The 13094-nt window shown below is 39.6% G+C and overlaps 1 protein-coding gene across 1 annotated transcript in view; it reads left to right on the top strand.

Annotated features, from left to right (window-relative positions):
- The window catches only part of LOC145412892 (facilitated trehalose transporter Tret1-like), a 36135-nt gene extending 24689 nt beyond the window's left edge, over positions 1-11446 (top strand). Inside the window, exons 7-9 of the mRNA XM_080282690.1 lie at positions 146-337; positions 1134-1272; positions 11354-11446. Of these exons, the coding sequence (XP_080138816.1) occupies positions 146-337; positions 1134-1272; positions 11354-11446 (424 nt within the window). The remainder of the gene's footprint in view (positions 1-145; positions 338-1133; positions 1273-11353) is intronic.
- The last annotated feature ends 1648 nt before the right edge of the window (positions 11447-13094 follow it).

The raw sequence follows: 13094 nt of genomic DNA, 5'->3' as shown, positions 1-13094 counted from the left end.
TTATATGTGGCCTACACGTCATTGCTACATTTGTAGGCGAGGGCGTGATAAAAGTGAACGTGATGAGAATGATGGTAAGTTCCGGGGTGACGCTGGACGCCAACCTGAGTTTGTTCTTAGTGATGTCAATGTTTCTGTGTGGCAGTCTGGCCATGACTGCACTGGTGGACCAACTGGGCCGCCGTTGGTGCCTCAACATCTCTTTGGTGGCGATGCTGCTGGCTTATACTGCGCTGGGGACCATAACATACTTGATTCCACTGCCAGTGCATATGCAGCTTAACGCCATCACGCCACAAGCTAACATCTCACACATTGTCTATGGAACCAGTACCAGGCAAGTTGAATTTTATCAGGTAAAATCACATCAACCCCCCATTAATACCCGATATTTTCTGTTAATTCACCCAGACACTTGTGTGTTTTTTTCTTTTCTCTTTTTCTTTATCTCTTCTTTTTTACACTAGGTTTTTCTTTAACTTCTTCCTGGCTAGATCATTGACTTTTTTAATGTTGAGGATAAACTTAGCCTGTTTCACCTCTTTTACTTGTCACTTTTTTTTGGTTGGCTAAAACTGCTAATCTGAGAGAAACTTGATATGTTTCTCTGCCTAACATTCCTAATAATCCAACTCATCTACTCATCACCTTCCTCTTTTGACCAATATTCCCTAAATGAGAGAGGCCTTATATATTTATCTCCCTAATTTCTCGTCTCTACTACATACACTTCCCTCTGCTGCTATTATTCCTAAGCTGGGAGAGGCTTGGTATTCTTTTCTGCCCACACACCTACCCAGAGAGTGAAGTAGACAGTGGAATGATAGACTTGGCAAAAAGATTATAACTTTTCCGCGTAATTGGGGGGGGAAAAAAAGATGACTATTTTTTCCGCCTAAGTGGGCAAAAAAAGATAATCATATTTCCACATAAATGGCCTGGCACACTCGATAGGAACTGATTTAAGGCTCCTTCTCTTCCTTGCTTTCCTTGACACAGCCTCAAACCCTCTCTCTCTCTGGGGATTATTTTTCCGCCTTAATGGGCAGAAAAAGATTATTATTTTTCCCACCTTGCACACTCAATAGGCACTACTCTAAGCGTCCTTCTCTTCCTTGCTCTCCCTGACACAGCCTCGAGCCCCCTATCTCTGCTTGGCCGTGGGTGGCGCTGGTCTGCTTCATGTTGGTGGCCTTCAGTTGCAGCTTCGGCATCGGTTCAGTGATCTATCTTGTGACCTTCGAATATTTCCCCACCAGCATCAGGGCACAGGTACGGGTGTATTGTTTCTCTCTCTCTCTCTCTCTCTCTCTCTGTAGCATTAGGGCACAGATAGGGACTTTTCAGTAGAAGGGGGTGTAGTGTTTAGTTTCTGTGTGTGTGTGTGTGTGTGTGTGTGTGTGTGTGTGTGTGTGTGTGTGTGTGTGTGTGTGTGTGTGTGTGTGTGTGTGTGTGTGTGTGTGTGTGTGTGTGTGTGTGTGTTAATAGAGTTGGAAGGAAAATCAAACAGTTCTTATTTGATGTCAGGCAAATTATATAAAAGGATTGGGAATGAAGGAAAGATAATGCGATTCCATTTTGATAACAAGGGGTCAAAGGTCAAGGTCACATATTCCCAGCACCTCACCCTCAGCGATTTATTGTTGGATATGGCTGGTTAATATTCTTTTGTACGGTATGTATGCACAGTATGGAGACATCAGAAGGATTTATTTCACACAGAATAGGACAGTAAGGTGTAATAAGCAAAACAAATCGCTTAGGGAAAGGTGTTTGGGAGCTTCCTTAGCCTACCAAAATACGGATGAAAGTCACAGGGCACGGGGTGGTATTCTCGTTGGTTAAGGAAGCTCCCTAACACCTTTTACTAGGCGATTCAGTTTACTTATAACACCTATTCTGTGTTAGGTAAATCCTTCAAGCATCACCATAGTGTGCATAAATAACATACGGAAGGATATTAACCAGCCATATCCAAAAATAAGTCGCCAAGGAAGAGGTTTTAGGGAGCTTCCTTACCCCACTAGAATACGAGCCAAGTTCACACGTATATGGAATTACATTTTAGGTTCCTCAATGTTTTATATAATTTCTTCTGTACAGTATATATATATATATATATATATATATATATATATATATATATATATATATATATATATATATATATATATATATATATATATATATATATATATATATATATATATATATATATATATATATATATATATATATATATATATATATATATATATATATATATATAATGTTTTTAAGACTATTATTATTTTTAAATTTAGGAGTGACTTTCGAAACTGGCTGGGCTTCTTATGGACTGAATTAACCCCCTCTCCGATACACTTTGTTTTTAAGGCAAGGGCAGTACAGTATTCTCGACACCCTAGCTTCTCTTAATTAGCGATTTGTTTTCTTTTTGCTGCTTATATCTTTTTAACATCAACATAGATTGCATAAATGACATACATGAATAAAGTAACGGAGCAAAACCAGAAATAAATCGCTATGGAAGAAGTGTAGTAACCTTCTTAACCATACCAGAATACCGGCCAATCAGTCGACTTCCCATAGCAATGATGCATCAATATTGCTTCATTGGTAACACTGAATAATGTGTCTTTTCTTTCTCTTCTTCTTCACTTCCTCCTCGTCCTCCTCCTCTTCCTTTTCTCCTCCTCCTCTTAATACTGATCTTTCTCCTCCTCCTCCTCCTCCTCCTCCTGCCAACAGGCGTCCAGTGCGTGCATCACAGTCAGCACTCTGGTACACTTCCTAAGCATACAACTCTACACAACCATGGTAGACGGCTTCACACAGGCTGGCCTCTTCTTCACCTACGCAGCCGTCTGTATGTTCGGAATTTTTTACGTCTGGGCCATCCTTCGTGAGACCGGCAGGCACTACGTGGGATAAATCGCTGGGAGAGAGGTGTTTGGAAACCTGAAACGACGAGACTAGGAGTCGCTCAAGAGGCCCCCCTAGCACCTTTTCCTCAGCGATTTGTTTTGGGATACGGGAGTGAATATAAATTTGTATGATATGCTGAGTATGGTGGTATTTGAATGATATACTGACTCGAATTCTCACCACGGAAGACCCCCCTAACACCTCTTCCTAAGCGATTTATTTTGGGGTACGACTAGCTTATAACAATTTGTATGTTATTTTATGCTCAGAATGGCGATGTTTCAAGGATTTTTATAACTCAGAATTCGACAGTAAGGTGTAATAAGCAAAATTAATCTCTTAGGAAAAGGCGTTAGGAGTTAACTGACGAGAATACGGACCCTTGTCCGGTATTCTTGTCGCTTGAGGAGACACGCTAACACCTCTTCCTCACCGATTTATTTTTGGATAGTAATTAATATCAATTTGTATATTATTTATTCTGAGTATGAGGGTATTTGAATGAGTTATTGGACAAAGACGAGCATGTGAAGGAGCGTTGTGGTGTGGATGTGGATGTGACAGGAAGCGTTGGGAGAAACACACTGATGCGGTTTGGCCGTGTGGAGAGGATGGAGAGTGAGAGACTGACGAGGAGAGTGTATGTTCTTACCTAATTGTTCTTACCTAATTGTATCTTTACAGGAATGAGTCACGCTCGTACTGTCCCGTGTCTTAAACCATATTTATCATACATATCCTTAAATTTGTGAATTGTTTTGGTACACACTATTTCATTCGGTAGTGCATTCCATTGATCAATTGCTCTGTTTGGGAAACTGAATTTCCTTACGTCTTTATCACCTCTCTTCTTATTCAGTTTTTTGCAGTGTCCTCTTGCTGATGCTTCTCCATATGTTAAGTAATTATTTATGTCTATTTTCTCCTTCCCTGATATGCACTTATATAGCATTATCATGTCACCTCTTTTCCTTCTCTCCTGTAGTGTTGGTAGATTCAATTTATTTAGTCTTTCTTCGTAGCTTAGGTCCCTTAAGCTTGGTATCCATCTTGTAGCGGCCGTTTGAACTTTTTCAATCTTGTCTATGTGCTTTTTGAGATGAGGACTCCAGACTACCGATGCATATTCCAGGGTTGGTCTAATGAATGATGTTATTATCCTTCTTAGCATGTCTTCATTTATGTATGTGAATGCTATTCTCATATTTGCAAGCAGTGTATACATGTTCCGTACCTTCTCGCTGATGTGGTCAGCCGGAGATAGTCTGTTATTGATAATCACACCTAGGTCCTTCTCTCTTTCTGATGTGTATAGGGTTTTATTTCCTAACTTATAATCCCAATCGGGTCTTTTTCCACTTTTACCAAACTTGATTACATGACACTTGTCCGCATTGAATTCCATTTGCCATGTATTACTCCATTCATGAAGTTTATTTAATTCTTCTTGTAGCTCTTTACAAGAGTCTGTGTTAGTAATTCTCCTTTGTATTTTTGCATCATCTGCAAACATATTCAGATAGCTCTCATTTCCAGTGTTACTGTTTATATCATTTATATACACTAAAAACATGATTGGTGCCAGCACTGAACCCTGTGGTACTCCACTAGTCACTTCTTTCCACGATGAGTAGTTTCCTCTTAGTACTGTTCTCATTTCTCTATTTATGAGAAAATCTTGCATCCAACAAAACAGTTTGCCTCGAATTCCTCCTTGATGGTACAGTTTCCATAAAAGTCTTTGGTGTGGTACTGTGTCAAAAGCTTTCTTGAAATCTAAATAGATACTGTCCACCCAGCCTTCTCTTTCCTGTATTGTGTTTGTTACTCTGTCATAGTAGCTCAACGGATTAGTTACACATGACTTTCCTTTTCTGAAACCAAACTGTCTTTCTGTTATCATACTGTGTTCTTCTAGATGATTTACCCAAGCTTTTCTTATAAGCTTTTCTAATACCTTGCTTACAACACTGGTCAGTGATACTGGTCGGTAGTGGAGTGGATTTTGTCTATTTCCTTTCTTGAATAAGGGGACAATATTTGCTTTTTTCCAAATATCAGATAGTTTACCTTGACTCAAGGATTTCTTGAAAATTAAAAATAATGGTTTTCTTAACTCCTTTGCACATTCTCGTAGCACGCAACATGAAATTTCATCAGGACCACTTGCTTTTCCTCTGTCTAATTTACTTAACTCCTCCTGTATTACTTTTTCCGCTATTTGTATATCTGGTAGTATGTGTGGACATGCATGTTCCACATAGTCCCTCTCAAAATTTTTTTTCATCTGTAAAAACTAATTGGAAATTCTTATTTAGTGCTTCACAAATATCTTTCTCTTGTGTGTAAGTGATTCCCTCGTCCGTAATGGATTGTATTATATCTTTTACTTTGGTTTTGCTTCTGATATAGCTGTAAAACAGCTTTGGTTGATCACTACTTTTATTTATTATATCCTCCTCAAACTGTTTTTGGGCTTCCCTCCTTATTCTTGTATAATCGTTTCTTGCCTGTTTGTAATTATTATACGCCCTTTCACTATTGTGTCTTCTGTATCTATTCCACAACAAATCTCTTCTTTCTTTTGATTTTTTACACTCTGTATTGAACCATTTCTGTATTTTCTTATCTGCTTCTTTGTGCTGTGGGATGTACTTCTGGACTCCTATTTCATAAAATTCACAGAATTTTTTATATACAGCATTTAAATCTTGTCCTCTAAACTCATTTTCCCAATCAACTTCTAAGAAATACTTCTTTAGGTCTTGATAATTTCCCTTTTTATAGTTTAGGCTCTTTTTGTAACTTTCATTGCTGTTAACTATGTCATGCTATCCTGAAGTTGTAATTTAGTACTGCATGATCGCTTTTGCCGTGTGGAGGGTGATATATTAAACTGTCATTATCATTTTCTTGCCTAGTAAATATTAGATCTAGCACTGAAAGTACATCGAGTCCTCTTTTTCTGGTGGTTTCCCTCACATGTTGCGTTAGGAAAAACTCTTGCACGAGATCCAGGAGCTTTTGGTCCCAACAGCTTTCTTGGCTATTTATATCTAGAGTATTCCAATTTATATTTGTATTAAAATCTCCAGTTAGTATAATTCTTTCCTATTTCTCTTCCATTTTATGTAGTAATGATCTTAAACTCTGAATTGTACTCTCTGTCAGGTCCTCATATTCGTCTCTTTCCCATGTGTTTGATCTGGGTGGCATGTACAAATTGGCTACAATTACTTTCCCTTCAGATGTGTTGATCTCTACTGCAATCAGTTCTACTTGTGATGGTATATCTAGTTTTATTTCATTGACTTTTAGATTTTTCTTAGTTAATATTATAATTCCTCCTCCTTTTTTTAAATTTGTCTCTTCTCCATATATTGTATTCCTCTAAGTTCAGTATGTCATTGGATATCCTTGGTGTTAATTTTGTTTCAGTTAGGCATATTATTTGTGGTTCATTTTCTCTGACATAATCATTCATCTCTAGTAATTTAGATACCATTCCATCCACATTTGAGTACATCAACTTTATCATCTTGTTTATATACTTGTCATGACATGGTTTTACTATCTTCCTCCTTTTTATTCCATCCTGTTTGTGTACCACTTTCGTTCCTGCAATCCTATTACTTTGTAAAAAAAAGTTTCTTCTTCTCCTCTTCTGATCTTCCCTCATTTTTTGTTTTTGCTTCCTCTCTTTTCTCTTTCAGTAATTCCAGTTCCTCTTGTGTTAGGCATCTTTTTATCCATACATTTTTGAACTCCTCTTTTTCCATAAGATTCTTTGCATTTTATAGTATCTCCTCCACAGTGTTTACACTCTGGAAAGTCACCTTTAGAGGTCTTGTCCTGCTTTTCTCGTATTTCCCTAACCTTTTGTGTTCCTCTATATCTTTACTACAGATTTCCTCTGATACTTCTTTCAGTAAGCTCATTACATTTGCCATCTCCTTTTTGTCTCTTGTGATCTTGTTTTTTACTTCTTCCTCTTCTATACCAATGATTACTATAGATTTGTTTATATCTACTGAATCTCTGACTAACTTTGGATTGTTTTGGATTATTCTTTTCACTTCCTGTTTAATGCTTTTTTCCTCCACCCTTGTTTCTAAGTCTTTCTTTACTTTCACCATTTCAGCATACGTGGTTTCCACATCATTTTTGTAGCTTTGCACAGCTTCATTCACCTGTGTTATCTTCTCCTCAATATCACTGCTTTGGTCTATCAGACTGCTTACTTGCCTAATTGTCTCTGAGTCATTTTTGAACTCTTCCATAACACTCTCGTGATTGACTACTGTACTTGCCATTTCACTCATTTTCTTCCTTAGTGTACTCAGTTCCACTGTTAGTTCACTGACGGTTGTGTCTTTCTTGTTGGCCTCCCTTCCTAGTTTTCCTATTTCTTCCTTTTGCAAGTGCATCTGCTTCTTTATTTCATCAATTTCATTTTTGAAAGCCATTTCTAGTTTGTGTACACGTTCAACCAGTCTGTTGTGAGTCTCCACTTCGACCAGTTCTTGGTAGAAATCATCATTTTGCTTTTTACTTTTATCCCTTTTCTTTTCCAAATTTGCTTTACTAAAGTATGTATCCATTTTGCAATACTAAAAGTACAGGGTATGTACTTACATTCCACGTGCTGCTGTAAACAAACCTCAGCTGACTGAGCGAATTCTTTCGTCTTGGTTCTCTTTTCTGTTTGAACAAGTCTTGTTTAACCGTCTTCTTATTTTTTTTTTCTTTTAGTAATGAAAAATCATTTAGTCTAACCTGGTACAGAGCCTGACTCATACAAAGATACTAATTTAGGTAATGCCACTGGCCGTGTTGGTTCGGTACGGAGCGCCGATGTCGCATGTCTGCCTCCTTTGACTGCCTCTGTGTGAGTGAAGTGGAAGGGGGGGGAAGAGGGAGGGGGAGGAGAAGGATGAGATGGAGGGCTGGAGTGAAGAGGTATATGAGAGAGGGGAGTGTGAGTTGGGAGCAGGGCAGTGAAATGGCGGGGGATAGGGCGACATGGAGGCGATTTGTTTGTGGCCATCCCTTACGAGATAGAGGCGTCTGGCAATAGACAGATAGATAGACGAGGACAGTAAGGAGCAATAAGTAAAATAAATCGCTTAGGAAGAGGTGTTATGGAGTCTCCTTATCCGATGAGAATGCTGGCCTTCACTGTGGATCCTTTTTGATACAGGAGGTGTCAAAAAGTTTTATAATTCTATCCACTTATTATCAAGTCGCATTTCGATCAGAAGGAATAATTCCCTGAGTGGAGATTTTTATATCCTGCTGTGGGCAATGAAATTCTCAATATAAAATCTAAGTATAGTTTCTGTGTGCAAATTCCGAGTATATATTGTGAGTATAAATTCTTAGAATAAATTCTCAGCATAAATCCTTTGTATAAATTCTCAGTATAAAATCTCAGTATATATTCTGAGTATAAATTATGAGTGTAAAGTATGAGTAAAAATTCTAAGTAAAAACTGAGTATAAATTCTGGGTTTAGATTTTAAGTATAAATTCTGAGTGCAAATCCTAAGTATAAGTTTATGTACAACTTCTAAGTATAAATTCTAAGTATAAATTCTGAGTATAAATTCTGATTATAAATTCTAAGCATAAATCTAAGTATAAATCTGAGTATTAATTCTAAGTATGAATTCTGAGGATAACTACTGAGTATAAATTTTGAGCATAAATTCTGAGTATGTATTCTAAATATAAAATCTGAAGACAAATACGTCCATATTTATAATTCTCATGAAAATTCTTGGCAACACCAATGACAGTTCTGGTTTAGGAAATTTGAGTTAAGAATTTAGAACTTTGTATAATGTTTTATTTTATTTTATTTTTTTTAAAGTTTCTACTCGCCATTTTTGCTTGTCTGGTTCTTATTTGTTAATAATATTTGTCTCAGTATTTAATTCTGAATGCTTCAGAAATATAGTCTTTAGGTGACATAAAGAGTATCCATAAAATAAACAATAAACAAAAAAATAAATGTGATATGGAGTAAGGATTCCGGGGTCTTCAATGGTGAATGAATGAGCGTGTGGCCCATTACCCTGGCATGCTGTTGACTGTACTCTTTTTCACCTTAACTTGGTCCAGGTTTTCGTTCTTTAGCAGCATACTTCACGTAGCTCAGTGACAGAAAAAAAAAAATGCTATGGCTCTACATCCTTTCCATAGAACTTCTTCGTGATTAGCACCGTCTTCACTTGTTAATCTACTGCTACTACTAAGCATTCAAGATGGAGAGATGGATATTTTAGGCCAAGTTAGTGTAAAAAGAGTGCGGTTCTTGTATCATGTTTTTCTCACCCCTTGCTTTCTGAACCCTATTCACCCATTCTTTAGGAAGGAAAAAGAGGATTGAATGATCAAGTTGGTGATATATATATATATATATATATATATATATATATATATATATATATATATATATATATATATATATATATATTGTTACGGAACAGAGAGAGATAATGAACACTTCAAGTGAGAATACTAAAAATAACTACTGTCCCGCAAAGTTCCAGGTTCAAAACAAAAGAGTTAGGTAAAATTACAAGTTAAAGTTTAATGCTCAAACTAACAATTAAACATTCAGGACTCATAAGGATAATGTAATTGCAAAAACAGGTTAAATATATGGTTAACTGCAATAGCCTCTATTAACACGAAATTGGCAAGTGTAAATTTATCTAAGTCAGCCCTGATAAAATGAGAAAACCGGATAATGCTCAGTTAATGCAAGATATATTATTACAGATACAAAATATTATTAACATTGGCTGACATCAAAACTCCACATGAATCACAAAAACTTTACCAGGCCTACGAATCAACACCCCATGCTATACAGTACAAGAAAAAAATGCAACAACGCTTATACCCAAACCACACAGCAGCCAGATGGTTGGAGACCTCCTGAGCACTCACAAAAATAATAACAACTGTACAGGGGAGGACAGAGATGTGAACAAAATGAGGAGTAGATCTAAGTGGCAATTAATGCAGAGGCTGAGCTCATTATATAGGGGCCGGCAGAGCTTGATACAACTTGTAAGAAGGACGCGCAAATGAAGCCATAGGGGACAGAGTTGACACTCCTGCTCTGAACAACAGAAAGAACGACTTACTCTACTATAAGGGAGGAGAAGGGGGGAGTGAGGTAGAACACGGAAGCTTGGTCACTATGGAAGCCACGAGGCGAATCGTGATCAAACATGCAGCATACTGTACGTTAGAATTATACAAAGGATGATGAAATCATAGGCTATGTAACAATATATATATATATATATATATATATATATATATATATATATATATATATATATATATATATATATATATATACAGTAATCCCTCCACTATCCAATGCAATAGAGCCTAAAGCATGTCCAGAAAGTGATCCCGTCCGGATAGTGGGCCCCAGCCTCCTGAACTTGTACTTATGGACCCTAACCTACCTTGACTTACAAAAACACCTATACAACTCCCTACAGGACATGCATAGCACCTATTTAAGACCCAATTCACACCAATAAGGGACATAAAAGACTGAAATAAGTGGAAAAGAACCAGAGAATGAGGTTTTAGAGGTGAGTATGTACAATATCAAACATTCTGGGTACGTACAACAAGTCCCTGGCTCCTGGACTGGTTACTTATGGACCCTAACCTAGCCTAACTCAGAAAAACACCTCCCTACTGCACATGCATAGCACCTAAGACCCTATTCACACCAATAAGAGACATGAAAGAGTGAAATAAGGTTTTAGAGGTAAGTATGGAAAATACAGTACAATATGACACATTCTGGGTGCTTACAACAAGTCCCTGGCCATCTCGATGAATAACCCGTCTCCTCTCAGACTCTAACAGTATAAAGGAGTACCTGAAGCACCTGCAGTACGCTGTACATGAAGTCTTGCACTGAACTTAGTCATTTGCACTCAGAATTCCATTCTCTTAACACTGTGCACTCTAGTCTTACTTGCGCTGCATTGCACCTTAATGAAATAAGTGTTGCACTCTGCACTTAAGTCTTTGCACTCATAAATCCATTTTCTTTACACACTCTAGTCTAATTTGCGCTCCATTGAACGTCAATAAAATCGGTGTTGCACTCTTCACTTAAGTCTTTGCACTCACAATTCCAATTTCTTAACACTACGCACGGTTTTCTTCACTGCACAACACTGTAAATTCCCGTGTGGTCTAGTGGAGAGTTCTTGCTGTTTAATCACTGTCAGAGTCTGAGAGCAGCTGATGCAGGTCGCCTAGGGGTGCGTTGCTGAGTCGTGGTGATGAACTACTCACTGCTGACGACTCTGAAGGCAGGCACAAACTCACGTCCAGTGGTAACTCTACCGTGCCTGATGTGCTGGGCTGTGGCTCGCAGGATGGGGGCTTGTTCTGGGGAGGCAATGGTGTGGAGCCAGGGCTGGGCACATCGGGGGTCACGGGTCCGAAAAAGCTATCAATGGTTGATTGATGCAAGGAACGACGATTTTGGCGATTAATGATATGCTGCCTGAAAGCACACACTTCCTCCACAAGTCCCAAGGGCCCCATCTCCCTGTCGCAGTCCAGGTGCCCCAGGTAGTCGAGAACGAACTCTACTTGTTCCCGGAGTCCACTAAGCTTGGGGATGGCTGGATTAGTGTCATTCTGAGAGGAGTCCGCATCATCGTTGCCGTCCTTGTCGGAATCTTCAAGCTGGGTACTGACACCTGCAACTGAAGATGCGATCTCGATATCAGACATGGTCTGATACCCAGGATCGCCCTCGTCGTCATCCAACCACTCACGCACTTCGTCCACATCAACATCGTCGCCATGTGCACATAGACGTGCATGGAAGTCATCCACGTCAAAACCTAGGATATTGTGCTCCACATCCATTCCGAGAAGCAGACGAGACCAACCATTTTCCAGAGTCTTGACAGGGACTTCCTTCCATGCACTGGCCTAGTTGTAGATTGCAGACTTGATGTTGTAGCAGCGAAGGTTTTCTAAAGTCCGCTGGGCTCGTGTGTCCTGTCCCTCCCTGCGCTCATCCCCATCCTCGAGAACAACCATCACCTCGTCCAGGAGTTTCCTTCGGTACAGCCTCTTCGTTGCCATGATCACTCCTTGGTCCATTGGTTGGATGAGAGCAGTCGTATTAGGTGGCATAAACGTGCACCTAATGCGCCCATTCTCAGCCACCAATCCTTGTCGCACGGGTGAGTAGGTGCATTATCAAGGAGAAGAAGGGCCTTTACCTGGTCACGCGGGATTCCCAGCTTCTCCGTCTGGTAATGGATGACCTCCTTGACGAAATGGCGGTGGAACCAGTCTTTGAAGATCTGGGCAGTGAGTCATGCCTTCAAAGAATGGTACCAAACGACAGGAAGGACATCCATCACCCCACAAAGACACTGAGGCTGCTTTCCACGGCCAACAATAACGGGCATCAGCCGGTGCATGCCGTTAGCATTGGCACAACACAAAGCAGACATCCTTTGCTTGGAGAGCTTGTGGCCAGGTACACGCTTCTCCGTCTCCTTGGCTAGAGTGTTCGTTGGCAATGAGCGATAGAATAAACCAGCTTCGTCAGCGCTGTAGACTTGACCGAGAATGAGGACCTCCCTGTCGATCAAGCCCTTCCCCTTGAGCCGAAACTCCTCTACTCCATCCTTGTTGGCGTCCAAAGTTTCGCCATGGGCCTTACAGTTGGTAAGGCCACGTCGTAACTTGAACACGAAGAGCCAACCCTCGGATGCCTTGAAGTCTGGGGCGTCGTGAAGCCTTGCAAACTTCTCAGCAGCAGCCTTCAGCTCCGTGCCATGCACCAGCACACTAGTAGCACGTTGCTGTCAATACCAAATCAACGTGGAGTGGTCGACTTCAGCATACTGGGGAGTAAACATCATCTTCCTCTCCGTGTTGTGTTTGTTCTTCGATGAGAAGTCAGCCATGTACTGCATGAATTTGTCGTGGGATCTCTTGATATCAAACAAAGTAGATCGGGCCAGGTTGAATTCACGGAGGATGCATGAGGTTGACCATCCCGCGTCCACCTTCTCCAATATCTCCTTCTTCTTCTCCAGAGTCAAAACCACTCTCTTCCTCTTCTCAGGAGGCGGGGCCATCATCAC

This window comes from Coenobita brevimanus, chromosome 12 (assembly GCF_032717465.1).
Source record: "Coenobita brevimanus isolate Jiangsu-jjx chromosome 12, ASM3271746v2, whole genome shotgun sequence".
Taxonomy (NCBI): Eukaryota; Metazoa; Arthropoda; class Malacostraca; order Decapoda; family Coenobitidae; genus Coenobita; species Coenobita brevimanus.
Note: the sequence above shows the minus strand (reverse complement) of the source record. Positions and strands in the feature narration are given on the sequence as shown.